This window comes from Schistocerca cancellata, chromosome 3, assembly GCF_023864275.1.
Source record: "Schistocerca cancellata isolate TAMUIC-IGC-003103 chromosome 3, iqSchCanc2.1, whole genome shotgun sequence".
Classification (NCBI taxonomy): domain Eukaryota; kingdom Metazoa; phylum Arthropoda; class Insecta; order Orthoptera; family Acrididae; genus Schistocerca; species Schistocerca cancellata.
In genome coordinates, this window is record NC_064628.1 from 843,838,888 (window position 1) to 843,866,731 (window position 27,844).

At 46.2% G+C, this 27,844-nt stretch overlaps 1 protein-coding gene across 2 annotated transcripts in view; it reads right to left on the minus strand.

Annotated features, from left to right (window-relative positions):
* Nucleotides 1-694: 694 nt before the first annotated feature.
* Nucleotides 695-27,844, minus strand: part of LOC126175904 (facilitated trehalose transporter Tret1-like) — a 61,889-nt gene continuing 34,739 nt past the window's right edge. For both annotated transcript variants that reach the window (XM_049922968.1, XM_049922967.1), the window contains exons 3-5: nt 21,647-21,855; nt 12,657-12,935; nt 695-1,781 (exon numbers count right to left, since the gene is read on the minus strand). In XM_049922968.1, the coding sequence (XP_049778925.1) occupies nt 960-1,781; nt 12,657-12,935; nt 21,647-21,855 (1,310 nt within the window). In that variant the 3' untranslated portion in view covers nt 695-959. The remainder of the gene's footprint in view (nt 1,782-12,656; nt 12,936-21,646; nt 21,856-27,844) is intronic.

A 27,844-nucleotide genomic window follows, 5' to 3' on the forward strand; every position in this document is an offset into this window, starting at 1 on the left:
AAAATGAGTACAACAAAGAAAAATGTCTGTTTTAAAATATGCCAATATACCACACACTGCCACATATACATTAACACGGAGCAGTTGTGTAGCACTGATCTTGTTTGGTTCTGAGCCACTTGTGACATGCTGAAGTATCTTTTGCGATGAAACTGTCGTTGGCAACATTGCTGAAGCTGATAATATGTCATAATTGGAGAGAAATAAATCAGTTTATTTCTCAGTGCAGTTTTGTTTTAAAATCGAATTATTTAATATAGGAAACCAACCTCCAAATTGAATCCTCTCCCCCCCCCCCACCCCCCCACCCCCACAAGACGATGGAAACGGCTACGAAATGAATATTGTATTTGATGTGCATTTAACTCACACTTGGAGCGATAGTATTTTAGAAATAGGTGTATCAGATTTATGAACTGCACAAGACGGAAGTAATATTAAGGTTTACAGTCCTGTGGAGGCTGAAGTCATGAAGATGGTTGAGTCAATCAGGGGGCGAGGAGATACAAGGTCAATGCTAAAAATGGAAAAAAAATGTCTTAGAAATCCTTCATGAAACCTGTCGATGTAATTATTAGACTACAGAAGAAAGAAGATTTACAAATATTTTGTTTTTGAAATGTGGAAAAACAGTCATCCAACTTTTAATACATAATTTTCTTTATTAAGAATTAAATATTTTACAAATCTCTTCGTAATAGTCGAGCACATTAAAAGCCTTTAAGGAAAAAGAGTATTAGCATCATCCACTTTGAGAACCTGGTAGCGAGTGTATTTCACATATTACATTATGCAATTTCAAGCACGCTAACGAAGTTTCACAGGGTTTAGCGAGATCAGTTCCCCAGTCTGTTTCTTTGAGGAAAAAGCGGTCAGTATCAAGGAAAAAAATGACACTATATGCGCAAGACTGTCCAGGAGTGCTACCGCCACGGCACTGGCAGCCAGGTGCGAGTTTGTCAAGCCTTAGGCAGGGGAGCACTTGGTGGCACAAACCGGTACCTGTGCCTCGTGATCCAGAGGAAGTTGTCCCCTGCGAAGTAGTCCTCCACCTCGTTGAGAGTGCGGCCTTTCGTCTCCGGCATTATCAGGTACACGAGGAGGGTGCCGAGGAGGCTGAAGATGCCGAAGATGATGAAGACCCCGGCCATGCCGATGGTGTCTGTTAAGTAGGGGAAGACTTTGGTGGCGATAAAGAGGGCCGTGTTGAAGACGAAGAAAGTGTATCCGCCGGCGACGCCGCGCACGCGCGCGGGCAGCATCTCGCCGATGGCGATGACGGGCAGCATGAAGAAGCCGGCCGTGTTGGTGGCCACGTAGAGCAGCAGTAGCGACGCGATCACCAGCGGCTCGGACGCCGGCACAGGCTGCGAGGCGGGCCGGTGTTCCTTCAGCAGGCAGACGACGCCCAGCGCCAGGGCCGAGAGAGCCGACAGCACGCCCGACACCATGGCCATCCGCCGGCGCGTCCACCATATGAGCAGGCAGCAGCCCACCACGCAGAAGAGCATGCGCACCACCGCCACCACCACCGAGAACATCTCGCCCTTGATGTGACTGCCGGCCGAGCTCGCCGACTTCACCACGATGTCGACGCCGTAGAAGATAACGATGAAAGTGCCCGACACGATCTGCATGGAGGTCAGCAGGTTGACGACTAGGAACGGCTTGTACACTTGAGGCATGGCGAACACACTGCAGCATCCGCCCTTAGCCTGCGCCGCCTCCTGCTCGTCGTCCGACCGCGCCCGATCGATCAGCTCCCTCAGCTCGTGGGTCACCTGGAGCGACAGTACGTGATACTTGACCTAACGAGTCTTGTAGCAAGACCAGTAAACACATTCACTAGTTTTTTAATAGAAAATTAACTGTCTGATTTCGAAAAAAAGCATGTACTGTGTGGGACAATTGCTAAATCTTCCAGTCATCCTTTAAATTCCCAAAACCATAGAAATAGTAACCAGATTTACTGTCTTCGGAAACGAATATGATTCAATAGACACACAGACACTGTTTAACGTGCTCGAGGAATTTCAAGTATATGAGAAACTAAACAAAGAAAGTGAGTGCACAGAACGAGACTGACATTGAAAGGTAGATTTTTGGGAGAACTTTTCGTATCATTCGAGATCAAGTTAATGTTCAGACAGGGCATGTCCTATCCCCACTACTGTTCAAGGAACAAATGATCAGAAATGGAAAAAAATGAACCTAATCTTCAAACAATATTCAGCTAATCTAAAAGTCCACAGGTGTACTGCCTGTTCATAGTGTCCAACGGGCACAATATTTCGGCGGTCAGACATGTCACCATCGTCAGGTGCGCTGATTTATCATTATTATTTTGCTCTTTTCATTCCCACGCTGAGGGGGTGGGCGGGCTGTTTGAGAGCATGCATTTTACTCTATTTAGCCATGGGGTTTAAGTTTGTTCTGTTGGGACTCTGTTTATTTTGCTTGCAAGGGGGGATGGGGGGGGTACTCTCCAAATTGGGAATTTATTTACAGGAGATTGTTGGGGACAGTTCCGGTATTCACTTTAGCGGCCAAGGAAAACCTGCAAAACCCGGCCACAACTGCTTGTATTTGTGCTTCTCTTTTATTTTCCGCCTGGCCAGTGTTGGCGGCGAGCTAGAGCGGCAGCGCGCCTTCTATTGCGGTCCTCTTCTTGTCTTCTTTCTTTCTCTTCTGAATTTTTCTTCACGGGCTTCTGCCCCTTTCTTCTTATGAGTTCCCGACTTTGTAGGAAATTCATCTGGTAATCGTTTCGCTCGGCCACGTTCGGAACTGTTTGGTCCAGGATCTCGCTGCTCACCAAGTCGCCCAGGTGGTTAGCGAACTCCCTGGTTTGGACCTCTGCGTCCTTGCGCGCCGTGGGAGCTGCACTGGCGGCCACTGCAACTTGCATGGCTCGGCTCGTCGTTATCTTCTTCGCCCGTACCGTTTGGGTGGCCTGATCTCAGCCTGGGCGGGCTTCCTTCCCGGCAGGCCCATCATCATTTTGCTACTCGTAGAGCTGTACTGCCAGCGTGTCTGTATGTGGGCTGAGCTCTTTATATCCCCTCCCCCCCATGGACCGTTCCCTCCGCGGTGCGCGGCTGCATGTCGGCGGTCGCGACGATGCAGGAGTCGGCGTCTGTGACAGCGTCGGTGTAGTTGCTACGTCCGCCCATTCGGTCTCACTGCTGAGTGTCTTCTTAGTTATACTCAGTGCTGGTTCCCATGCCTTGCTAAGATTACAACCGCAGTCTCGGCTGATGAGCTCGTCCCTGGTGCAAATTTCGATGGCCTCTCTGACAACGCTGTCCCAGTATTTAGAAGTCTGGGCCAAGAACCTGGTACGCTCGTAATCCATCTCGTGTTTCTCGGACAAACAGTGCTCTGCGACCGCCGACTTGTTAGGATACTTCAGTCGGGTGTGTCTTCGATGTTCTCCGCAACGATCTTCGATGGTGTGCACTGTCTGTCTAGTATAAGTCTTACTACACTAACAGGGAATCTGGTATACGCCGGTCTTCCGCAAGCCGAGCCCATCTTTCACACTTTCCAATAACGCTCGGGTTTTATTTGGCGGGAAAGAGAGAATTTTAACTCTGAGTTTCTTTAATATGCCTCCGATTTTCCCCGACAGTGCACCAGTGTACGGAATTAATACAGTGATTACTTCTTCTTCCGGGACTTCTTCCGTCTCTAGACGTTGTACTGTAGTGGTGGGGTGGAGAGCGCGTCTAATCTGCCATTCAGAGTGCCCGTTCTTTCGGAATAGGGTTCTGAGGTGTTCCAGCTCCTGGGGCAGACATTCTGCGTGTGAGATGCTACGCGCCCTGTGTACCAGTGTTTTTAGAACCCCTCTTCTCTAAGGAGGGTGGTTACAGTTGTCTACATGCAAATACAGACGAATGTGTGTTTTCTTCTTGTACACACCGTGACCCAACGTGCCGTCAGCTCTTCTCTTGACCGCGACGTCCAGAAAAGGTAATCTTCCTTCTGCTTCTGTCTCCATCGTGAATTGGATGCTGGGATGCATGGAGTTCAGATGTGTAACGAAGTCCAGGAGCTTGTCCCTACCAGGGGGCCAGATGACAAACGTGTCATCCACATAACGGAAAAAAAGGTAGATTCCCACATGGATGACGCTAAGGCTTCCTCCTCGTCGTACTCCATACACATATTCGTGACCACGGGTGAGAGTGAGCTGCCCATTGAGACTCATTCCGTTTGCCCGGAATATTCTCCATTAAACGGAAAACACGTGGAGGTCAGGACCTGCTTGGTAAGGTCGGTGGCCTTCTCGTCAAATTTCTGCCCAATAAGCTCGACTGACACTCCTAGAGGATCCCTAGTGAATAACTAAACAACGTCAAAGCTCACCAGGATATCTGAGTCTTGCAGCCTGATATTGTCGTGAAGTTCTACAAAATCCACAGAATTACGGATATGATGAGGACATTTACCTACATAAGGGTTTAGTATTTCCGCCAGGTATTTTGGCAGTAAGTATGTAGGTGCCCTAATATTGCTCACAATCAGGCGTAACGGCAGTCCCTCTTTAGAGAGTCCATAAAGTTTTGGCGGTACAGGTCCTTGAGGTGACAATTTCTTGGCGACTCCCTCGCAAATCCGCGTCCTTGAGAAGAGCCCTTGTCTTGTTCTCCACCTTCTTTGTGAGGTCAGTTTTGCTTATTCAAGTAGTTATTCGACTTTACTTTCATTGAAAAAATCGTTGGATGTCGCCGCGCTGAGTGGCCGCGCGGTTTGAGGCGCCATGTCACGGACTGCGCGGCTCCTCCCGCCGGAGGTTCGAGTCCTCCGTCAGGCATGGGTGTGTGTGGTGTTCTTAGCATAAGTTAGTTTAAGTAGTGTGTAAGTTTAGGGACTAAGCAGTTTGGTCCCTTAGGAATTCTCACACATTTGAACATTTTTGTTTCATGTCCTGACGAATATCGTGCCAAATTCTTGTACAATTGGTGCGCTTGTTCTTCAAAATCCCGAAGTCGTTGGAGGGCCCTGCCCATAACACTGCAAACTTTCTCAGCTGGGGATAGATTCGGCGATCTTGCTGGCCAAGGCAGGGTTCGATAAGCACGAAAACAAGCAGTAGAAACTCTCGCAAAGTGCGGGTGGGCGTTATGTTGCTGAAATGTGAGCCCAGCACATCTTGCCATGAAGGGCGAGAAATCGAGGCGTAGAATATCGTCGCCGTACCGCTGTGTTTTAAGGGTGCCTAGGAATATAACCTTACGGGTCCTGCTATGAAGTGAAATGGCACTCCAGACCATCAATCCTGGTTATCAGGCTGTATGGCGGACGACAGCCATGTTGGTATTCTACCGCTCTCCAGGACGTATCCAGAGAAGTCTTTGCTGGTCATCAGTGTTCAGTTCGAAGTGGAACTTATCTCTGAAGACATTCTACTTGAGTCAATGAGATTCCAGGCCGAAGACGTATCTTGAGCTGCCCTGGACAGCAGTGCGATACCAGCCCGACTGTCGCCCGTTGTGTGGCCATTTCTTTTCATAGCAGCACCCCTTTGGTTCTCATCCGTGGCACCCTTACAGCACAGCCGCATATTCTACACCCGTTTTGTTGCCTTTCATGGCAAGCTATTCTGGGTTTATATTTCACCAAGATAATGCCCACTTGCACACGGCGAGAGCGTCTTGCCAAACCCTACTTCGGCCAGCAAGGTCACCAGATCTCTCCCACAACTGAATGTTTGGACCATCATGGGCAAGGTCCTTCAACCAGTTCGAGATTTTGAAGATCCAACGCCCCAGCTGGAAAGAACTTGGCACAATATCCGTCAGAAAGACATCCAACTACTGTATGCCAAACTGCTTGAAAAAGGGGTAGAGGTGAACCAAACCATTACTGACTTGCTCAATTTGTGAAGCTCTTTCTCTAGAGTAAATCATCCGATTTTTCTGAAACTGGAAGCATTTGTCCGCCTTTGCATGTACAGCGCATCAATCGATTTACGTCCCATTCGGATAATTCGTTCGTGATGTGTCGATTTCTTTTCTTGCAGTGTTTTATAAAAAAAGTATCTCTCACAAAGGGCTAAACTGCTACATTTTTAAGGAACTGCATTACCTAAAAATATACACTACTGGCCATTAAAATTGCTACACCACGAAGATGACGTGCTACAGACGCGAAATTTAAGCGACAGGAAGAAGATGCTGTGATATGCAAACGATTAGCTTTTCAGACCATTCACACAAGGTTGGCGCCGGTGGCGACACCTACAACGTGCTGACATGAGGAAAGTTTCCAACCGATTTCACATACACAAACAGCAGTTGACCGGCGTTGCCTAGTGAAACGTTGTTGTGATGCCTCGTGCAACGAGGAGAAATGCGTACCATCACGTTTCCGACTTTGCTAAAGGTCGGATTGTAGCCTATCACGATTACGGTTTATCGTATCGCGACATTGCTCCTCGCGTTGGTCGAGATCCAATGACTGTTAGCAGAAAATGGAGTCGGTGGGTTCAGGAGGGTAATACGGAACGCCATGCTGGATCCCAACGGCCTCGTATCACTAGCAGTCGAGACGACAGGCATCTTATCCGCACGGCTGTAACGGATCGTGCAGCCACGTCTTGTTCCCTGAGTCAACAGATGGGGGCGTTTGCAAGACAACACCATCTGCACGAACAGTTCGACGACGTTTGCAGCAGCACGGACTATCAGCTCGGAGACCATGGCTGCGGTTACCCTTGACGCTGCATCACAGACAGGAGCGCCTGCGATGGTGTACTCAATGACGAACCCGGGTGCACGAATGGCAAAACGTCTTTTTTTTGGGATGAATCCAGGTTCTGTTTACAGCATCATGATGGTCGCATCCGTGTTTGGCGACATCACGGTGAACGCACATTGGAAGCATGTACACTCCTGGAAATTGAAATAAGAACACCGTGAATTCATTGTCCCAGGAAGGGGAAACTTTATTGACACATTCCTGGGTTCAGATACATCACATGATCACACTGACAGAACCACAGGCACATAGACACAGGCAACAGAGCATGCACAATGTCGGCACTAGTACAGTGTATATCCACCTTTCGCAGCAATGCAGGCTGCTATTCTCCCATGGAGACGATCGTAGAGATGCTGGATGTAGTCCTGTGGAACGGCTTGCCATGCCATTTCCACCTGGCGCCTCAGTTGGACCAGCGTTCGTGCTGGACGTGCAGACCGCGTGAGACGACGCTTCATCCAGTCCCAAACATGCTCAATGGGGGACAGATCCGGAGATCTTGCTGGCCAGGGTAGTTGACTTACACCTTCTAGAGCACGTTGGGTGGCACGGGATACATGCGGACGTGCATTGTCCTGTTGGAACAGCAAGTACCCTTGCCGGTCTAGGAATGGTAGAACGATGGGTTCGATGACGGTTTGGATGTACCGTGCACTATTCAGTGTCCCCTCGACGATCACCAGTGGTGTACGGCCAGTGTAGGAGATCGCTCCCCACACCATGCTGCCGAGTGTTGGCCCTGTGTGCCTCGGTCGTATGCAGTCCTGATTATGGCGCTCACCTGCACGGCGCCAAACACGCATACGACCATAATTGGCACCAAGGCAGAAGCGACTCTCATCGCTGAAGACGACACGTCTCCATTCGTCCCTCCATTCACGCCTGTCGCGACACCACTGGAGGCGGGCTGCACGATGTTGGGGCGTGAGCGGAAGACGGCCTTACGGTGTGCGGGACCGTAGCCCAGCTTCATGGAGACGGTTGCGAATGGTCCTCGCCGATACCCCAGGAGCAACAGTGTCCCTAATTTGCTGGGAAGTGGCGGTGCGGTCCCCTACGGCACTGCGTAGGATCCTACGGTCTTGGCGTGCATCCGTGCGTCGCTGCGGTCCGGTCCCAGGTCGACGGGCACGTGCACCTTCCGCCGACCACTGGCGACAACATCGATGTACTGTGGAGACCTCACGCCCCACGTGTTGAGCAATTCGGCGGTACGTCCACCCGGCCTCCCGCATGCCCACTATACGCCCTCGCTCAAAGTCCGTCAACTGCACATACGGTTCACGTCCACGCTGTCGCGGCATGCTACCAGTGTTAAAGACTGCGATGGAGCTCCGTATGCCACGGCAAACTGGCTGACACTGACGGCGGCGGTGCACAAATGCTGCGGAGCTAGCGCCATTCGACGGCCAACACCGCGGTTCCTGGTGTGTCCGCTGTGCCGTGCGTGTGATCATTGCTTGTACAGCCCTCTCGCAGTGTCCGGAGCAAGTATGGTGGGTCTGACACACCGGTGTCAATGTGTTCTTTTTTCCATTTCCAGGAGTGTATTTGTCATCGCCATACTGGCGTGTCACCCGGCGTGATGGTATGGGGTGCTATTGGTTACACGTCTCGGTCACCTCTTGTTCGCATTGACGGCACTTTGAACAGTGAACGTTACATTTCAGATATGTTACGACCCGTGGCGCTACCCTTCATTCAATCCTTGCGAAAACTACATTTCAGCAGGATAATACACAACCGCATGTTGCAGGTCCTGTACGGGCCTTTCTGGATACAGAAAATGTTCGACTTTTGCCCTGGCCAGCACATTCTCCAGATATCTCACCAATTGAAAACGTCTGATCAATGGTGGCCGAGCAACTGGCTCGCCACAATACGCCAGTCACTACTCTTGATGAACTGTGGTATCGTGTTGAAGCTGCATGGGCAGCTGTACTTTTACACGCCTTCCAAGCTCTGACATTCCCAGGCGTATCAAGGCCGTTATTACGGCCAGAGGTGGTTTGGGGTACTGATTTCTCAGGATCTGTGCACCCAAATTGCGTGAAAATGTAATCACATGTCAGTTCTAGTATGATATATTTGTCCAATGAATACCCGTTTATCATCTGCATTTCTTCTTGGTGTAGCAATTTTAATGGCCAGTAGTGTACAAAGTAATTGGTGGCAGATCTGATACAAACAGCATCGAGAAACAAGAAAGAAAAATTACAAAGAAAATCTTTCGACAAAAGTCGAAAATGAAGTTAAGAAAGAAGGAAATTACCAGGTTAAAGGAAAAACGATCTCTGATAGAATTACATTCTTGTGATTACAAATTTACGGTCGTTTACAAAAATGGTTCAAATGTCTCTGAGCACTATGGGACTTAACTTCTGAGGTCATCTGTCCCCTAAAACTTAGAACTGCTTAAACCTAACTCACCTAATGACTTCACACACATCCATGCCCGAGGCAGCATTCGAACCTGCGACCGTAGTGGTCGCGAGGTTCCAGACTGTAGCGCCTAGAACCGCTCGGCCACCCCGGCCGGCAAGCTCGTTCACTCATGAAAAAAATACGTGCGCGCACATGTGCGTGTAGACAGAGTGCGAGAAGTGCCACACTGAGTTCAAGCTGAGTGATTGCTGCGTTCTGTCGCCCTTAGTATATGTGATGATCCATGGAATAGTAAGACGGGGAAAAGCCAAAACGGGAATTTTGTTACACATTGCGAAAAAGCGGCGACAACAACGCATCTGATGTTAGTGCAAGGATAGGAAATACAAGCAGTGAGTAGATGATGTCCTTACAAATAATTCTCAACATTTTGGGACAAAAAGGAAACTTAATGTGCTACTTCTCAGTTGGCCATCTATAACCCAAATGACTGGACACTTGTGAAAGAGCATGAAATGCTAGTGCAAAAGCCTCTAATATGTCAAATTCATGTAAGAGCAATTGACAGTAAGTTAAATGATCAGCGCTAATTCTGTTCCTGTAAATTCCACGAAAATGAAATCCAGATACAGCGTATTAGGCGTATAAGTGCGGATACTGTGATGATTGCTACCTTAATATGTAGTCACTTCAGGGTATTAATTGATTTTTCTGTGCAACTAACACTCTTCCCACAAATATGTCGATAATTTATTATCGGATGTTTTCTGCATGGTCATAACTGCACCACTAGGTGGACTACGCCTGTCAGTATAGTCTAATCGTTTTGTGTTCATGCATCCACACTTCAACAGCTGAACTGCTGTCCAGGGGAAATTAAGCACTGATGGCTCTCTTGCCACATGCTCTTGGGGGGTTAATCAATCTAAGGACATAGTAATCCTAATAGCTACAATTATAAGTCTGCAAATGAAGTAAATACTGCTGTAATGTTTTTAAGTACACTGTCTTCTGTCACCAATAAAAACGTCTGCACTTATGCCGCTAAAATCCTGTATATTCTCGGACGATCTCCTCCAAACGATTTATTTTCGAATACAAATAATATAAACAGAGGTTCCTAGAGGTTTGGGACGTTCATGACTGACTAAATGCCAGATATTTTCGATGGAAGACATTCCAGGCGAATGAGCAGGCTAAAGAAATAGTGGTTCACGCCATCTTAGAAGGAGCCTTGCATATGCCCCACCATTTCTGGCTGTCATTCTGGTGAAGTAGAGCGTGTGGAATTTCCCGGTGGAACAACTCTTTGGATTAGAAAACCTCCCCCATTCTCTTACATTTCCATCTAGACGTAAGAATGTAGACTTAAAGGTTAGAAATTGCTACGTTGATGACTTAGGATTTTCGGGAATCTTTTACACCGTTAACCTGGGCCAAAACGTGTATCGCAGATGTATCCTCACTGATTGTTATTTACATAAGCTCTCGAACCATCATAGTTGGAAAGAGGCCTCATGATCAATACCCTTGTTACATGTATGAGAGGAATATCTGAGACGTGGTACCTCTTACACAAAAGATAACGATCTTCTCTGAGGAACGGTGGACTTTTCACGAACAGTACTGAAAACGTCCTAGATCGCAACATCCGATGAATGAGATCTCGAAAAAGTCCCAGAAACGATCTTCTTGTCATACATACCCAAGACGTCGAACAGACTCGGTTTTATACTCCAAAAAGACACAATGACAGTATATCGACCAAGTAAGAAAACCAGTGAGAGAGACAGGTTGATCAAAGACGAACAGGACCCACACTCAGTATCAAAAGCTTCCTGGATATTATGTACTAGCAGCAAAGTGTACATCGGAATGACAAAACGATACGCTAAAACCAAGATACGGAAGACAAACAAAATTACAGAATGGTTGGTTGGTTTGTGGGATTAAAGGGACCAGACTGCTACGGTCATCGGTCCCTTTTTCCAAAACTTCAAACACCAAAACAGAATAAAAACGAGCAATGGAAAAGGCAACAGACGACACAGGACAAGAAAGACTTAGACAGAGACCAGATAGAGACAGAAAAGGAAAAGCCAACCACCGAGAAACACAATAAAAACTCAGTCTAAAATCATAGGCGAAAGGCCAGACTCAACACAAAAAATGACAAACACTTAAAGTGATAAAAGCCCCCTGCCCGAATAAAACGCAAAACTAAGCCGGCCATGGCAGTGTCATCTGTTAAAAGGGCAGAGAGCGTATCAGGCAGCGCAAATGTCTGCCTGAGCACAGCTAAAAGGAGACAGGCCAACAAAATGTGGACCACCGTCAAAGCCGCCCCGCAGCGACATAGAGGCGGGTCCTCACAGCGCAGTAAATATCTGTGCGTCAGCCGGGTGTGGCCAATGCGGAGCCGACAAAGGACAACTGAGTCCCTGCGAGTGGCTCGCATGGATGACCGCCACACAGTCGTCGTCTCCTTGATAGCACGGAGTTTATTGGGTGTGATCAAATCGCGCCATTCAGCGTCCCAAAGCGCGAAAACCTTTGCGGCATGAGACTGCTCGCAAATCAGTCTCAGGGAGGCCAATGTCCAGAGTTGGTTTACTGGTGGCCTGTTTGGCCAGGCGGTCAACATGTTCATTGCCCGGGATGCCGACATGATCAGGGGTCCACACAAAGACCACAGAGCGGCCGCAAAGGGCAAGGGTATGGAGGGTCTCATGGATAGCCATCACTAGACGAGAGCGAGGGAAACACTGGTCGATAGCTCGTAAACCGCTCAGGGAGTCGCTACAGATAACGAAGGACTCACCTGAGCAGGAGCGGATATACTCTAGGATTACAGAATGGTACCAAGAAGAAATCGGCTGTGCTGAACAGTCATTCAGTAATGTGGAACATTGTATAAGATTCGCCAAACTCAAGTTCTACCTGTGGTTAGTGAGTATCTTAGCTTTTATTCCGACAACCCATGAAAATCTACAAGAAACTTGTGCAAGAAAATGAATTGCTTCAGGGTACACAAGTTTTGGATTTTTGCCTTTCAGAGATCTATAATTACAAGTGGTACATCTGAAGACAGATCCATAATGATCCCGGATGACCCTCAAGGCCGCGCGGGGTAGCCGAACGGCCTACCTCCCTCGGGCATTGTTGTTTGTGTTGTTTAAGTTAGATCAAGTAGAGCGTAAGCTTAGGGACCGATGACCCTAGCAGTTTGGTCCCATAAGGCCTTGCCACAAATTTCCAAAAATGACCCTCAGGCAAACCACCATCTGTGCGCTCGACCTCAGTCCACTATGAGCAACAGAGGATAATCCTTTGACTGTGGCATCCACTCGAGCCGGGGAAACGGAACATCAGATAGCCATCGGTTCGTGAACTCTAAACAGACGCCTCCAGACAAGTTATCAAGAAGGGATCACCAAAATGTCTCAATAATTGTGCAACTCTTTTGACCAGGCAGCCTAGTGGGTGCAGAAGCGTCGACTCACCTGATGGCTGGTCTCCAACGTGGAGCCGCGGAACCAAGCGAGTGCCTTCTTGGCGTCGTCGAAGCGGCCCTGGCGCACCAGCCAGACGGGGCTTCTGGGGATGAAGCAGAATGCGACGACAGCGAGCAGCGGCAGCACGGGCCCCGTGCCCGCCACCACGTGCCAGTCCAGGCAGGCGCCCAGAGCGTAAACCAGCAGGATGCCCAGCGAGTAGCTCAGCATCGGCACGCCCGCCAACAGCCCACGGATATCTACGTCGGCCAGCTCGCCCAAAAACACCTGCCGTACACAGTAGCACAAGGTTTCCGTCTCTGCTCTGTGTAGCATTGTTGAGATATTCGGCACCCAAAGGTGTTAAAAAAGAAAATTGCTTTACACACACACACACACACACACACACACACCACACACACACTACGTTAGAAAATAATCTTCAGCTACAACAAACCATTCGATAGGGAATATACAGAGTGAGTCAGAAAGGACTTACAGAAATTTATTGAGATAACATAGGTTCGGTAGACGTGTCGTTTTGTAGCAAACGGCCTCAAGTTTGAATCACATAGTGGATCGGTACCCCATTCCGCCACCAGGAGCACCAGTGTGGTGTACGGCTAAAATGGCTATTTTCACTGGTGCGGAGTGTGTATGCTGTGTGTTTTGGTTTCATGAAACGAATTCTGCAACAACTGTCGGGCGTAAATTTCGCGCCGAATATACGAAAGAACCTCCAAGCAGGCCTAAAATTTACTCTTGACACAAGAAGTTGAGACGGGTTGTTCACCGAGATATTATAATTCGTCAGGTCGCCCATGCGTTCATGATTATGGCGAACAGGTTAGCGAGAGCTTTCCCCGCAGTCTACAAAAATCAGCGCGACGTGCGTCTTGCGAGACAAATTACATAAAAGACTGTTTGGCGGGTACTACATACACGTTTACACCTCAAACCATACGGATCCACAAAGGCACAACACGGCAGTAATGCAGATAAGGTTGGTCATGGGTATTCTACGTGAAAATGTTGCATCACACAGAGGACGATGAAACATTCCTGAACACAATAATCTTCAGCGACGAGTCAACATTTCATTTCAGTAGCATGCTGGACACCCACAACTGTAGAATGTGGCCAGTGAAAATCCACATGCAAACCTGGAATATGTTCGTGACAGCCCCAAAGTTAATGTGCTTCGTAACCCTAGCAAATTGAAACTGTACAGTCCTTTCTTCTTCGTGGAGAAATTTGTCACTGGTAAATTGTATCTGGATGTGCTTTAAAACTTTAATTCTACAGACCGGTGAAGATGATGGAGATGGCACGGTTTATTACCAGCAAGTTCGGGGTTTCCTCGATAATCGCTGTGAAAGGCCAATCGCATGGTCACATAGTTCCCCAGACTTGACACCAATGGATTTCTTTCTCTGTGGATTCATCGAAGATCATGTGTATGTTCCTCAACTATCAAAATGTTTAAACAACCTGAAAAATCTATTCAAAATTGATGTTGCACAGTTTACGCCTGAGCTGCTGTAACACGTGTGGGAAGAAACTGATTACCTGTGGGATGCTTGCCGCATCACAAATGGTAATCACATCGAACCAAAATAATACTTGACACTTCCGTGAAGCTTGATGTTGTCTGCTCAATATGACACACATACCGATAATGTAAGTTACCTCTACGATTTCTGTATCATACAAAAGTTGTAAAGTCCCTTTTGACTCACCCTGTAGTAATGCCCAGCTGCTCCTGTGAAGTGACATAACTAGTTCTGTTGGCTGTCACTCCCATTCTGGCATAGTTGTGCTCTTCAGTTCGAAGACTGGTTTGATGCAGCTCTCCACGCTACTCTATTCTGTGCAAGCCCCTTCGTCTCCGATCAATTACTGCAACCTACATACTTTTGAGCTTACTTACTTACTATATTAATCTCTTCGTGTCTCTTTACAATTTTTACCCCACACTTCCCTCCAAAAATAAACTGGTGATCTCTTGATATCTCAGAATGTGTCCTATTAACCGATCCCTTCTATGAGTCAAGCTACGATAAGTTTCTTTTTTCCACAATTCTAATTAATACCCCCTCATTCGTTACATAACCTACACATCTAGTCTTTGGAAGTCTCCTGTAGCACCAGATTTCAAAAGCTTTCCTCCTCTTCTTGTCTGAACTATTTAAAGCCCATGTCTCACTTCCGTATAAGACCGCACTGCCAATAAATAGCTCTACAAAAGATTTCCTAACATTTAAATCTATATTCCATCCTAATAAAGTTTTCTTCTTCAGAAATGCTTCTCTTCTTATTGCCATTCTACATTTTATTTCATACCTACTTCGGCCATTATCAGTTAATTGAATGCTTTTTTATTCCAGTCTCTGACCACAAATGAATTCTTTAGACGATGACCAGTTTCAGTCTGTAATGACCATCCTCAGATCTGAGGAGATCTAAAGAATTCATTTGTGATCATTCCGTAAACTGCTCTTCCAGGTCCTTTGCTGCCTCTGACAGAATTACAATGTCACTGACAAACCTCAGTTTTTATTTCTTCTCCTACTCCAAATTTTTCTTTGGCTTCCTTTACTACTTGTTCACTGCACACATTGAATAACATCGAGCACAGGCTGAAACACTGTGCCACTCTTCTCAACCACTGCTTCCCTTCCACGCCCCTCGACTCGCTTGACTGCCGTCTGGTTTCTGTCCAAGTTGTAAACAGCCTTTCGCTGCCTGCATTTTACCCCTGCCACCGTTAGAATTTGAAAGAGTATTCCAGTCAACGCTGTCAAAAGCTTTCGCTAGGTCTATAAAGGCTATGAACGTAGGCTTGTCTTTCCTTAACCTATGTTCTATGACAAGTCGTAGAGTGAGTATTTGTCTCGCGTGTTCCTACATTTCTTTGGAATCCAAACTGATCTTCCCCGAGGTCAGCTTCTATCAGTTTTCCATTCTTCTGTAAAATATTTGTGTTAGTGTTTTGCAACTATGACTTATTAAACTGATAGTTCGGTAATATTCACACGCGTTAACACCTGCTTTCTTTTGAATTTAAATAATTACATTATTCTTGGAGTCTTATGGCATTTCGCCTGCCTCATACGTATTGCATACTAGGTGGAATAGTTTTGTCATGTCTGGCTCTCCCATGGATATCAATAATTCTGAAGGAATGTCGTCTACTCCAGGGCCCTTGTTTCGACATAGGTGTTTCAGTCCTCTGTCAAGTTTTTCTCGAAGAAGCACGTGTCCTGTCACATCATCTGTTTCTACTATCCTTTCCACGATATTGCCTTCAAGTACATTGCCCTTGTATAGACCCTCTGTACACTCCTTCCACTTTTCCCCTCTCCCGATTTGCTTAGTGCTGGTTTTCTATCTGAGCTCTTATGTTCATACAGCTGCTTTTTTCTTTCAGACGTGTTTTTAGTTTTCCTGTAAGCAGTATGGTTCAAATGGCTCTGAGCACTATGCGACTCAACTTCTGAGGTCATCAGTCGCCTAGAACTTAGAACTAATTAAACCTAACTAACCTAAGGACATCACACACATCCATGCCCGAGGCAGGTTTCGAACCTGCGACCGTAGCGGTCACGCGGTTCCAGACTGAAGCGCCTTTAACCGCACGGCTGTAAGCAGTATCTCTCCAAGTTATACGTATTTGGTTCTATAGCCTTACATTTGTCCTCTAGCCATTCCTATTTAGCCATTTTGCATTTCCTCTCAGCCTTATTTTTTAGATGTTTATATTACCTTTCGATTGCTCCAATTGCTATTACAGAGCTGTTCGGATATTTTGTAAATGACATTTACTGTCTCTGAAGTTCACGACTCTTTGGTAAATGTGGATGAAAATAAATTTTAAAGTTTATGTTCAAGCAGAATGTCGCAAATTGATGCTGGTGCGAACAACCAAGTTTTTAACAGATGATATAGTCTGTTCTGACTGTAACAAATTTCTGCACCAGACTTACTGCACTTCTTGTAGTTACTATCTGTTGTTTCATGGGGAAGGCGCCTATCTTCAGCCTAGAGTTAATGGATGAACCTAAATGGTTAGTATGACACGAATTTGCAATGCTTGTGTTACTCTGATTTACAATGCAATGTTCCTTCGGGCAAGCGTGCATGCCCGAAGGAACAGGCAATGGGGCAGCTACAGCCGTTATCAAATTTATTAGCAGTTGCGAATATAGACAACCATCAGTAGTATAGTGGAATGACAATGAAAATTTGTGCCGGACCGGGTCTCGAACACGGATTTCCCGCTTATCGCTAGCGGTACCTTACCACTTGGCTATCCGAGCACGACTCACGGCCTCACCCAACCTTCCGTACGTCGTCAACCACGTGCCAACAATCTGTACTCGTATATCCATTACGTACGTTCCCGTACAGGGCAGACCTTTTACTTTAAAGTCGCTTGCCCGGTGTCGTTGGATAAATACGATATTGCAATGCCTGTGCTATTCCGAATTACGATGCAATGTTACTTCGGACATGCACCCGCTCGTAATAAGTGGGAAATCTGGGTTAGAGTCCCTGTCTGGCACAAAATTGTATTGTCGTAATTGTATTATACAGCTGATGATGTCCATATTTGCAACTGCGAATACATTTCATGTGTAAATGGTTAGTGATCCTGGCTAAGAGAATGGAGGAGGATTGAGGGATTGCCCATGATGACCGGTGTTTTCCAGCATCTGTTGCTGAGAAACTTCTAGTAGTCCTGCCAGGAAGCAGCACTTTACAGAAGCGTTATACACAGAAGTGACAAAATCATTGGGTAGCGAGATGCACGTATAAAGACGTTGGTAGACAAGGTAAAACTTGGCAGTGTGTTGGCTGAGCTGTCATTTGAGCTCAGGTGATTCATGTGAAAACGTTTCCGACGTGGTTATGGATACATGACTGGGCTAACAGACTTTGAACGCTGAATGGTAGTTGGAGCTAGACGCATGAGACATTCTGTTTAGGGAATCGTTAGGGAATTCAGAATTTCGAGATCCACAGTGTCAAGGATGTGGCGAGAACACCAAACTTCAGGCATTACCTCTCACCACTGTCGATGCGGCCTTCACTTAACGACCGAGAGCAGCGGCGTTTGAGTACAGTTTGCAGTGATGACAGACAAGCAACACTACATGACATAACGGCACAAATCAATGTGGGACGTACGACGACCTTATCCGTTAGGACAGAGCGGCGAAATATGACGTTAATTGGCAATGGTAGCAGACGATCGACGCAAGTGGTTTTGCTAACAGCACGACATCGCCTGCAGCGCCTCTTCTGAGCTTGTGACCGTATCGCTTGGACCCTACACAACTGGAAAACCGTGACGTGGTCAGATGAGCCCCGATTTCAGTTGGTAAGAGCTGATGGTAGGGTTCGAGAGTGGCGCAGACCCCACGAAGCCATAGACCCACACTGTCAACGAGGCACTTTGCAAGCTGGTGGTGGGTCGACAGTGGGGTGGAATGTGTTTACATGGAATGGAATGAATTCTCTGTTCCAATCGAACCAATCATTGACTAGAAATGATTATGTTCGGCAACTTGCAGACATTTGTAGCCATTCGTGGACTTTATGTTTCCAAACAACGATGGAATTTTTATGGATGACAATGCATGGCGCATTCTGCGTTACCATAGAGCGAATGATTTGGTCACCCAGATCGCCCAATATGAATTCCATCAAACATTTATGAGACATAATGGAGAGGTCAGTTCGTGCACTAAATTCTGCACCGGCAACACTTTCGCAACTATGGCTGGGCATAGTGGCAATATGGCTCAATATTTCTGCAGGGGTCTTCCAACGACTTGTTGAGTCCATGACATGTCGAGTTTCTGCCCTATGCCGGGCAAAAGAAGGTCCGACACGATATTATAAGATATACCATGACTCGTCACGTCAGTGTAAACAGGAGCAGGAGACTCTTAATCAACATGCCTACATTCTGCTGCTCATTGGGTGGAAATCCTAAATGTTAATAGAGCGGCTTGAATCTCGGGAAGTCGTGAAGACGGCTGGCAGTTCTCTTGGGCTGCAGAAGTCGTGTGTCGTCTGGTGCGCAGGTGGTGTTACCGTATTCTCAGACGTCGGGATAAGGTAATCCTTCGTGATGAACGGTGTTAGTGCAAGAAGTAAGGAGAATTGAGAGTCGCAAAGTGCATTACCGTGAGGACGTGGATTTCGAGCGGACACTCTACCGGTTTTCTAGGCGAGCGTTGCCACTAAGTTTAGAGGTGCTCGACAGGCAGCGACTTCATCGTAGACTGTGGGGCCTATAGTCGAAATGTCATAAGAACGTCCCTGACAGCTCTTAGCGCCGCTGCGAGCTTGCAGCTGTGAAGCGCTAACGGCTGCAGGCGAAAACAGTATCCGTCTGCAAAGCTGTGATAACACTAATGCGTTACCATAGAGACGTTTACAAAATCGAGTTACGTTATTGGCTGAGGTAGGCCCCCGAAGCTGCCATGTCCAACTCACTTCAACTGTCAGGGATCAACTTACGACGACTGAACTATAGAAGCTAGTTGGACTCTGTGTTGTGTAGTGAAGGAATCAGACTTGGCAAGGTTTTCTTTGAAGGCGACGAATTATACACGTTTTCGTACAAATCTGAATGTGGTGAGTTTGTGAGAGTTTCTCTCTTATTGACGCTGAACTGTATTACCGCTTTGTGGTCGTGCAAATTATCGGCGGGAAGCTGCTAAGAGCCAGATGGTAGCCGTGTACTGAATTTGTTGGCGGCGAACATGTTCGAGTCCAGTTTCGGATCTGGGAATCTTACATGAAAGTAGTTAGGTAGCTATAATACTTTCTAATGATTGAGTGTGGATTCTAAGAAGTATAATCCTGGCTCGCTTCGAGGCAGGCGATCCTTAGACTGGGCGGATAGTGCGGCGGTGCTGAGAATGCCAGTAAACGTTCCTGATTACATCTGTGAAACAGTGCGACGCATAATTTGTCTCGTTCACCAGACATCGCTAACGGACTGTGGATTCTGTTTGTAGCCACGAGTGTAATTTTGCGTGACGCCACGGAAGCTCTGAGGCAGCGATAAAACAAAACATTTCGAGACGACAACCACTGTTATGAGTGTTACTCATGCAAGTGTTTTACTTCGTACTTTGTCGAAGTCCAAATGGAATCCCTCGACCATTTTCATTTCAATGAGTGTTGGCCTACGGACTGCTTCGTCTAGAAGCAGCCTGAGAAGAGCTAAAAACGTTATCTGCCTTGCCATTTGTATAGTGTGACCAGTAGCAGACTTATCTTGCGTACTTGAGATATGCAAGACGCTGCTTTTTATTCCGACTTCTCTTCATTAAGAGCGACTGAAGAGCTCTGTTTGCTTAGAGGTCTTTAATCGAACTGCATATCGGTTCTGATAGTCCGCAACAAGGTGTGTTGTTTAGTGGGTAACTGTAGAACAGCTCATTAGCGCTGCTATGTAAAGCACTATAAATGTCGTTAACATTCAGAAGAAACTGGGTTTCAGTAAAAGGGTGATAGCTGATACAAAGAAAGAGAAATAAAACGTTGGGAGAACAGTTATCTGCAGTGTAGTAAGTTGTCAGTGCGTAACGACAACGAAACAGTGATAAAGGTCTAGTTAGCAAAAGAAAAAGGAGTACTGGCAGGTACACTGAGGTGAAAAAAGTCATAGAATACTTCCTAATATCGTGCCCGGGTAATACAGCAACTCAACGTGGCATGGATTCAAGTCGTGGGAAGCTCTTGGCAGAAATACTGGACCATGTTGCCTCTATAGCCTACCATAACTGCGAAAGTGTTGTCAGTGCAGGATTTTATGCATGAACTGACCTCTCCGTTCTGTCCCATAAATGTTCGATGGGATTCATGTCAGGGGATTAAGGAGCTAACTCATTCGCTCAAATTGTCCAGAATGTTCCTCAAACCAACTGCGAACAGCACGAGCATTGTCGTTCATAAAAAGTCCATCGTTGTTTGTGAACATAAAGTCCATGAATAAGAGCAAATGATCCCAAGGAGGCGAACGTAACAGTTTAAAATCAATGATCGGTTCAGTTGGACGAGAAGTTCAAATGGCTCTGAGCACTGTGGGACTTAACATCTGAGGTCATCAGTCCCCTAGAACAGAACTACTTAAACCTAACTAACCTAAGGACATCACATTTATCCATGCACGAGGCAGGATTCGAACCTGCGCCCGTAGCGGTCGCGCCGTTCCAGACTGAAGCGCCTAGAACCGCTCGACCACAGCGGCCAGCTGGACGACAGGACCTAGTCCATTCCGCATAAAAGCTGACACCATTATGGAGCCACCACCAGCTCGCACAGTGCCTTGTTGACAACTTGGATCCATGGCTTCATAGGAGCAGCGCCACACTAACCTTAACAGGGACTCATCTGACCACACCATTGTTTTCCAGTCGTCTAAAGTCCATCCGATACGGTCACGAGCCCAGGAGACGCGCTGCAGGCGATGTCGTGCTGTTAGCGAAGGCACGGCCAAATTGCGCCGCATTCTGGTAACGGATGCAGTTGTTTCACGCAATTCTGCTTATCTGTTAGTACTGACAACTCTACGGAAACGCCGCTGTTCTCGGTCGTTATGTGAAAGCCATCGGTCACAGCGTTGTCCGTGGCGAAAGGTAATGCCTGAAATGTGGTATTCTCGACACATTCCAGATCCTCTATTGAATTTGCTAACGATCATCGAAACAGATGTCGTGTGCGTCTAGCTTCAACTACCATAGCGCGTTCAAAGTCTTAATTCCTGTCTTGCGGCCATAACCACGTCGAAAACCGTTTCACCTGAGTACGAATGGTAGTTCCGCCAATGCACTGCCCTCCTGTACCTTGTGTACGCGATAGAACCGCCGTCTGTGTATATTCGTGTCGGCATTTCATAACTTGTCAGCTCAGTGTACTAGGCAACTGTAACAATTTCTGAACAGTGGCAGGAAGGAACAGACGGGAAGTATTGTTACCTGACAGGGCGAGGCGGAGATGCCGACGGCGATGCCACAGAGGATCCTTCCGACGATGACGACGGTGTAGCTCTGGGCGAAGGCGAGCAGCAGCCAGCCGACGAGGAAGGGCAGCGCGGTGAGCTGCAGCGTGGTGCGGCGGCCAACCTGCTCCGACAGGTAGGAGCTGCACAGCGACCCCAGCGGAGTCGCCGCCGAATGCATGCTCGCTGCGGCAGGCACACGGCACACACTCTAATACACCGCTTCCCAAATAAGAAGATAATCTCAGGGGAAAAAAGCTAACAGGTCTGATTATGGATCGACGAAAAAAAATCATTTTACCTGTCACTATACAGATTCTAATATTAGATACGTAACCAATAACTTTTTTAAAAAGAGTATTTTCCTGCGCAGTTTTATTTTATTTGAAATTAACACTATTCTATTTCTTTATTTGCTATTAGCTAGTTTCGCCCCCTTTGGCAATATCAAACTGCCTGGACGTAAGTACAATAATAAAACTTATGAATAGTATGAAGTTAAACCAGAAATTATACACTGAAGCGACAGAAATTACAGGTTATCTCTTAATATCGTGTCGGACCTCCTTATGCCCGGCGTAGTTCAGCAGCTGGACGTGTCATGGACTCAAGTCCCCTACAAACGTCATTTGAAGTCCCCTACAGAAATATTGAGCCATGTTGTCTCTATAGCCGACCGAAGTGGCCGAGCGGTTAAAGGCGCTACAGTCTGGAACCGCACGACCGCTACGGTCGCAGGTTCGAATCCTGCCTCGGGCATGGATGTGTGTGATGTCCTTAGGTTAGTTAGGTTTAAGTAGTTCTAAGTTCTAGGGGACTTATGACCACAGCAGTTGAGTCCCATAGTGCTCAGAGCCATTTGAACCTGTCTCTATAAAACAAACATCGTCCGAAAAAGCTTTGAAGGCCCAACTGCGCCGACCGGCCGCCGTATCGTCCTCCGCCCTTACGCATCACCGGATGCTGATGAGGGGGGCATGTGGTCAGCACACTGCTCTCCCAGCAGTTGTCAGTTTTCGTGACTGGTGCCGCTTCTTCTCAGTCAAGTAGCATCTCAATTGGCCTCACAAGGGCTGAGTGCCCCCCCCCCCACCTCCCCCACTTGCCAACAACAGTCGGTAGACCCAGACGGTGACCCATCCAAGTGCTAGCCAAGTCCGACGGCACTTAACTTCGATACCCTGACGGGAACCGTTTTTACCACTGCAGCAAGGCCGCTGGCCATGCTGCTTCTAAAGCCACCCATAACCCTAAGTGTTGTCGATGCAGGATGTTGTGTACCAACTTACCTCTCGATTATCTCCCATAAATGTTCAATGAAATTCATATCTGGCGATTTGGGTGACCAAATCATTCGCTCGGATTGTCCAGATTGTTCTTCAAACCAATCGTGAACATCTGTCACCTATAAAAATTCCATCGTTGTTTGAGAACATGACGTCCATGTACGGCTGCCGATTGTCTCCAAGTAGCCGAACATCCAGAGGACCCAGTCCATTCCACATAATCACGGACCATGCCATTGTGGGGCTACCACAAGCTTGCACAGTGCCTTGTTGACAACTTGGGTCCACAGCCCAGTGGGGTCTGCGCCACACACTAACGCTACCATCAGCTCTTATTGACTGAAATTGGGACTTATCTGACCAGGTCACGGTTTTCCAGTCGTCTAGGGTCCAATCGAGATGGCCACGAGCTCAGGAAAGGCGCTGCAGGCGATGCATGTTAGCAAAGACACTCGCGTCGGTCGTTTCCTGCCGTCGTACATTAACGCCAAATTTAGACGCACTGTTGTAATAGATACGTTAGTCGTAGGTCCCACATTTATTTGTGCGGTTATTTCACGCAATGTTGCTTGTCTGACAGCACTGACAACTCGAGGCAAACGCCGCTGCTCTTGGTAGTTAAGTGACGGCCGGCGGCCACTGCGTTGTCCCCAGCGAGATGTAATGACTGGAATTTGTTATTCTCGGCACACTGTTCAAATTATGGATCTCGGAATACTGAATTACCTAACAATTTGTGGAATGGAAAGTCCCATGTCTCCATCGGCAACTACCGTTCTGCGTTCCAAGCATGTTATTTCTAGTCTTGCGCCTACAGTTCCGTCGGAAACCTTTTTACGCTAATCACTTGAGTACAAATGACAGTTCCGCTGCCCTTTTATACCTTGTGTACGCGATGCTACAGACATATGTACAGTCGTGGACAAAACGAGCGAGACCCCTCGCCTTTTCGTTATGCTGATCCGCACAGCTTTAAAGTCTGCTACACAGCATAACAGGCAAGGCGACGAAGTGCTACCAACATACTATGCACAGACGTGAAATTGAAAAACTATCCGAACTTTGTCAGACTGTTTTCAATCATGTTTAAGACTATATTAATACTGATTAGTGTTAAACACAACACGTAAATATAAGATATAAATGAAAGAAGGAACGCTAATTAGTATGAACTGCACTAATAAAAATGAATTTCAGCTTATCGAGATAACATAACTGTTTTATTAAGTCAAATTACCCCAGATCGTTACGAATTAGCAAAATATTATGCGCATTCGGCCGCGAAACGGTCTGTGTCAACATTCAGACCAATCATACTGGATTACCGTTGCGTAAATTTTCCATACATAAACAGCCATATCTTTAGATTCCGTTCTCATAGAATCCCACTTTTTTACACCACCAATGGAGCGTATACTGCAGTAAGTGCGATACATTTCCGCTTATTATATCTACCCGTACTCGAGGTAAACGGGTTCTGAGGGTTGGGTAGACAGACAGAAGGTCAAGAAAGTGAGACTAGTAGGGCTCCATTTTTACCTATTTAGGTGACTAAATCGTAGCAACGAGGGCCGCATAAATAATTCCCCCTACTCTTCATTCGAAATGATCTAGTTGTAGCCGATACATATTAATCGTAGCTACGCTGTCGATCTAAATCACGTTTACAGGAAAGCAAATAAAATCCATTTGTCTATACATGTGGTAATTCACATCCTAGTATTAATGCCATCGCGTTTTAGAAGTGTGACCATTCCCATAGCTTAAGAAACACTTCGGCTAATGAACGTTTCCTGGCTGTGGCGAGTCTAATGGAGAATTCGAAACATTGTAGAATACGTTTGGAAGCTGTGTCACCGTTTATTTCCTGGGGTGGTGCAGAATTATTCTACTAAATTTACTCGCTAATAACAGTATTTGGTATTTCGATAAACATCCCGAATGATTGTCACATAAGCGGTGACATAAAGGTACAAAATTAATTTTTTGAGTCCAGAAAGCTCTATGCAACAGAAACTGAAGATCATTTTGCCATTTTCATTGCGAAATTGCCAGATTATTCATGTCTGGGGTAGTAATAGAGGGCTGTTTGCCTGGGCTGTCTGCTAGCGTAGTGAAAGGTGTTTGCTACTGCAAGGGATGTCTGGTTTGTTTTCGGTTCTAATCTCGATGGAGGCAGATAGACTATCAATAAAGCAATTTTAAGAATTTCTCGCGCTCCCAATACGTCTTTTTGCTACCTTTATTCTGTATCGGCGCCCTGTGGATGTCAATATGAAACTTTTGTAGAATTTCATACTTGTTACTGCCTACTTTTTGCGTTTCTGTCAATAATTGAATTGATTTTTAAATGAATTTCGTTAAGAATATTCACGCATTGTTAAATTTGCACACTTTCATGGTAGATCAGCAACGGTAATCCAGTATGAATGGTCTGAACATTGACACAGACCGTTTCGCGGCCATATGTGCATAATATTTTGCTAATTCGTATCGATCTGGGGTACTTTGTCTTATTAAAACAGTTATCTCGATAAGCTGAATTTATTTTTATTATTTCAGTTCATACTAATTAGTGTTTCTTCTTTCATTTGTATCTTATAATTACGTGTTGTATTTAACACACTAATCAGCATTAATATAGTCTTAGACATGATTGAAAACAGTCTGACAAAGTTCGGATGGTTTTTCAATTTCACGCCTGTGCATAGCATGTTGGTAGCACTTCGTCTCCTTGCCTATTATGCTGTGTAGCAGACTTTAAAGCTATGCGGATCAGCATAACGAAAAGGCGAGGGGTCTCGCTCGTTTTGTCCACGACTGTACATATGCATATCGGTGTCCCATGGTTTCTGTAATCTCCGTGTAAACACGTGACTCTGTTACTTACATCAACTCAGAAATTATGCTATGTTTACAGCTTGCTATAATCCACACAGCGCTGTGAAAAATACTTTGTTGCATTTCAATCTCTATGTCAATCTGGTAATGGCCATAGGCGATCCCAATTTTGAAAATTTTCGAAGGGATTTCCTTTCACCATACAACCAAAGGAAACATTTTTAAAACCATGATTGGAACTGGGGACAGGAACTTTTTTAAATTTATTTTTGTGACACTTCCTCATTACGCAGGGGGTGGGCGGCGGGTGGGGAGTGCATAACCTCTATGTCGATCAACACATAACACAATTCCCCCCCTCCCCCAAATAATCGTGACATATAAATATCATGCTATATTTCCGTCGAATGACATAGTAAATAACGATTGCAGACGTGAAGTTCATGTGCTAAAATGAAAACAGTGAACCCGTAGGCAGAGTGTGGCACTATAGCAACATATACCTGTTGTCTCTCCTAAGAGTCGTCAGGCTCATTTTCTCTGGTGTTTCATTGTGTAGCTCGAGTTAGTCCAGACAATCAGTTGTCGTCACGTCTTATGTGCTACGCCCAGCTTCAAGAGAAAGCGTCAGTTTATTTCCCATTACAAGTAAAATTATTTACAAATAGGAATTTTACGTGCCAATTCGATAGAGTGCTCCCCAATCTGGTCCAGGGCACAGCTGTCGCTGCTTCAGTACTGGCTATTCTTCGAGTTTTACTGTCCTTGTTAGTGATGATGATGATGTCCCATACTCCGAGGAGCGTTGGGGACGATGCGGGAGACCCGCACCGCCGACTAGGCAAGGTCCTAGCGGAGGTGGTTTGCCATTGCGTTCCTCTGACCGTAATGGGGATGAATTATGATGATGATGACGACACAACAACACCCAGTCATCTCGAGGCAGGGAAAATCCCTGACCCCGCCGTGAATCGAACCCGGGACACGGTGCGTGGATAAAACAAATATTGGACAAGACTAATATGGGACAGCTCTATCGAATGGGCACGTAAAATTCCGCTTTAAACACAATTTGTTTGTAACGGCAAACAAGCTGATGCTTTCCGTCGACACTGGGCATCGCATGAAAGACGTGAGAAGTACTATTTGCTTGGGCTGAATCTATCTACTCAGTGGAGAAACGGAACTGCAAATATCTGCTGAACCACCAGAGAAAATGCGCCTTCCACTCTTAGGAGACACACGTAGTATAACATTAAAATAAGTCAACATACCCTTGAACAGAAGACATAACATGTGGTTATCATTAAAATCAAATAGTATTCACGTCACTGAACTTTGCTTAGGTACACAATCGTATCGACAAACGTGTGTTAAAAAAGACTATACGAAAAGCACAAACGTGGTCAAATAGCTCCACGACAGTTTATCAGAGCATGCTGTAAGCATAACTATTTTTGATGTGAAGTAAATAACACAGAGTCATAAAGCAGTATATTTTTATACATATCTTAATTTTTACTGTTTCTCGCTTTACTTGTTAGTTGAATAGACTGAAAAAATAAAATACTTGAGGCTAAAAATTAAATCAGAAAGTTTAGTAACTAAGGAGTGGCAAAATTTACATATCACTATTATGTATGACGCGAGGGTGGCTCAGAGATGATAAATAGAGAATGATGCTGCATAGGTATGGAGGGAATATCTCTGAATTTTTTGCGAATCATTACGTAGATAAATCAGAAAGTTGCTAGTTACCGGTAAGACGGCAGTTTCCGTTAAAAGCACAGCTGTGTACGAAACTGGCCATCAGAATGCACCCGCGTCTGGCATCTTCCGTCGCAAGCGGTCTTTCAGAACAGCTGCAAAGGACACTGATACGTGGACCATAAAAGGAGGTCTATCAGTTGTTTCCTTTGGAAGCCGATGTTGTAAATGGCACTCAAAGCGGTCAACGACTCAGTTTTTGGATTGCCCTGAAGAGGTCAACGTGCACTTTTACGATAGGTATAATCAGCCTGCGTTGCATGGACCAAAATTTTAGGCAC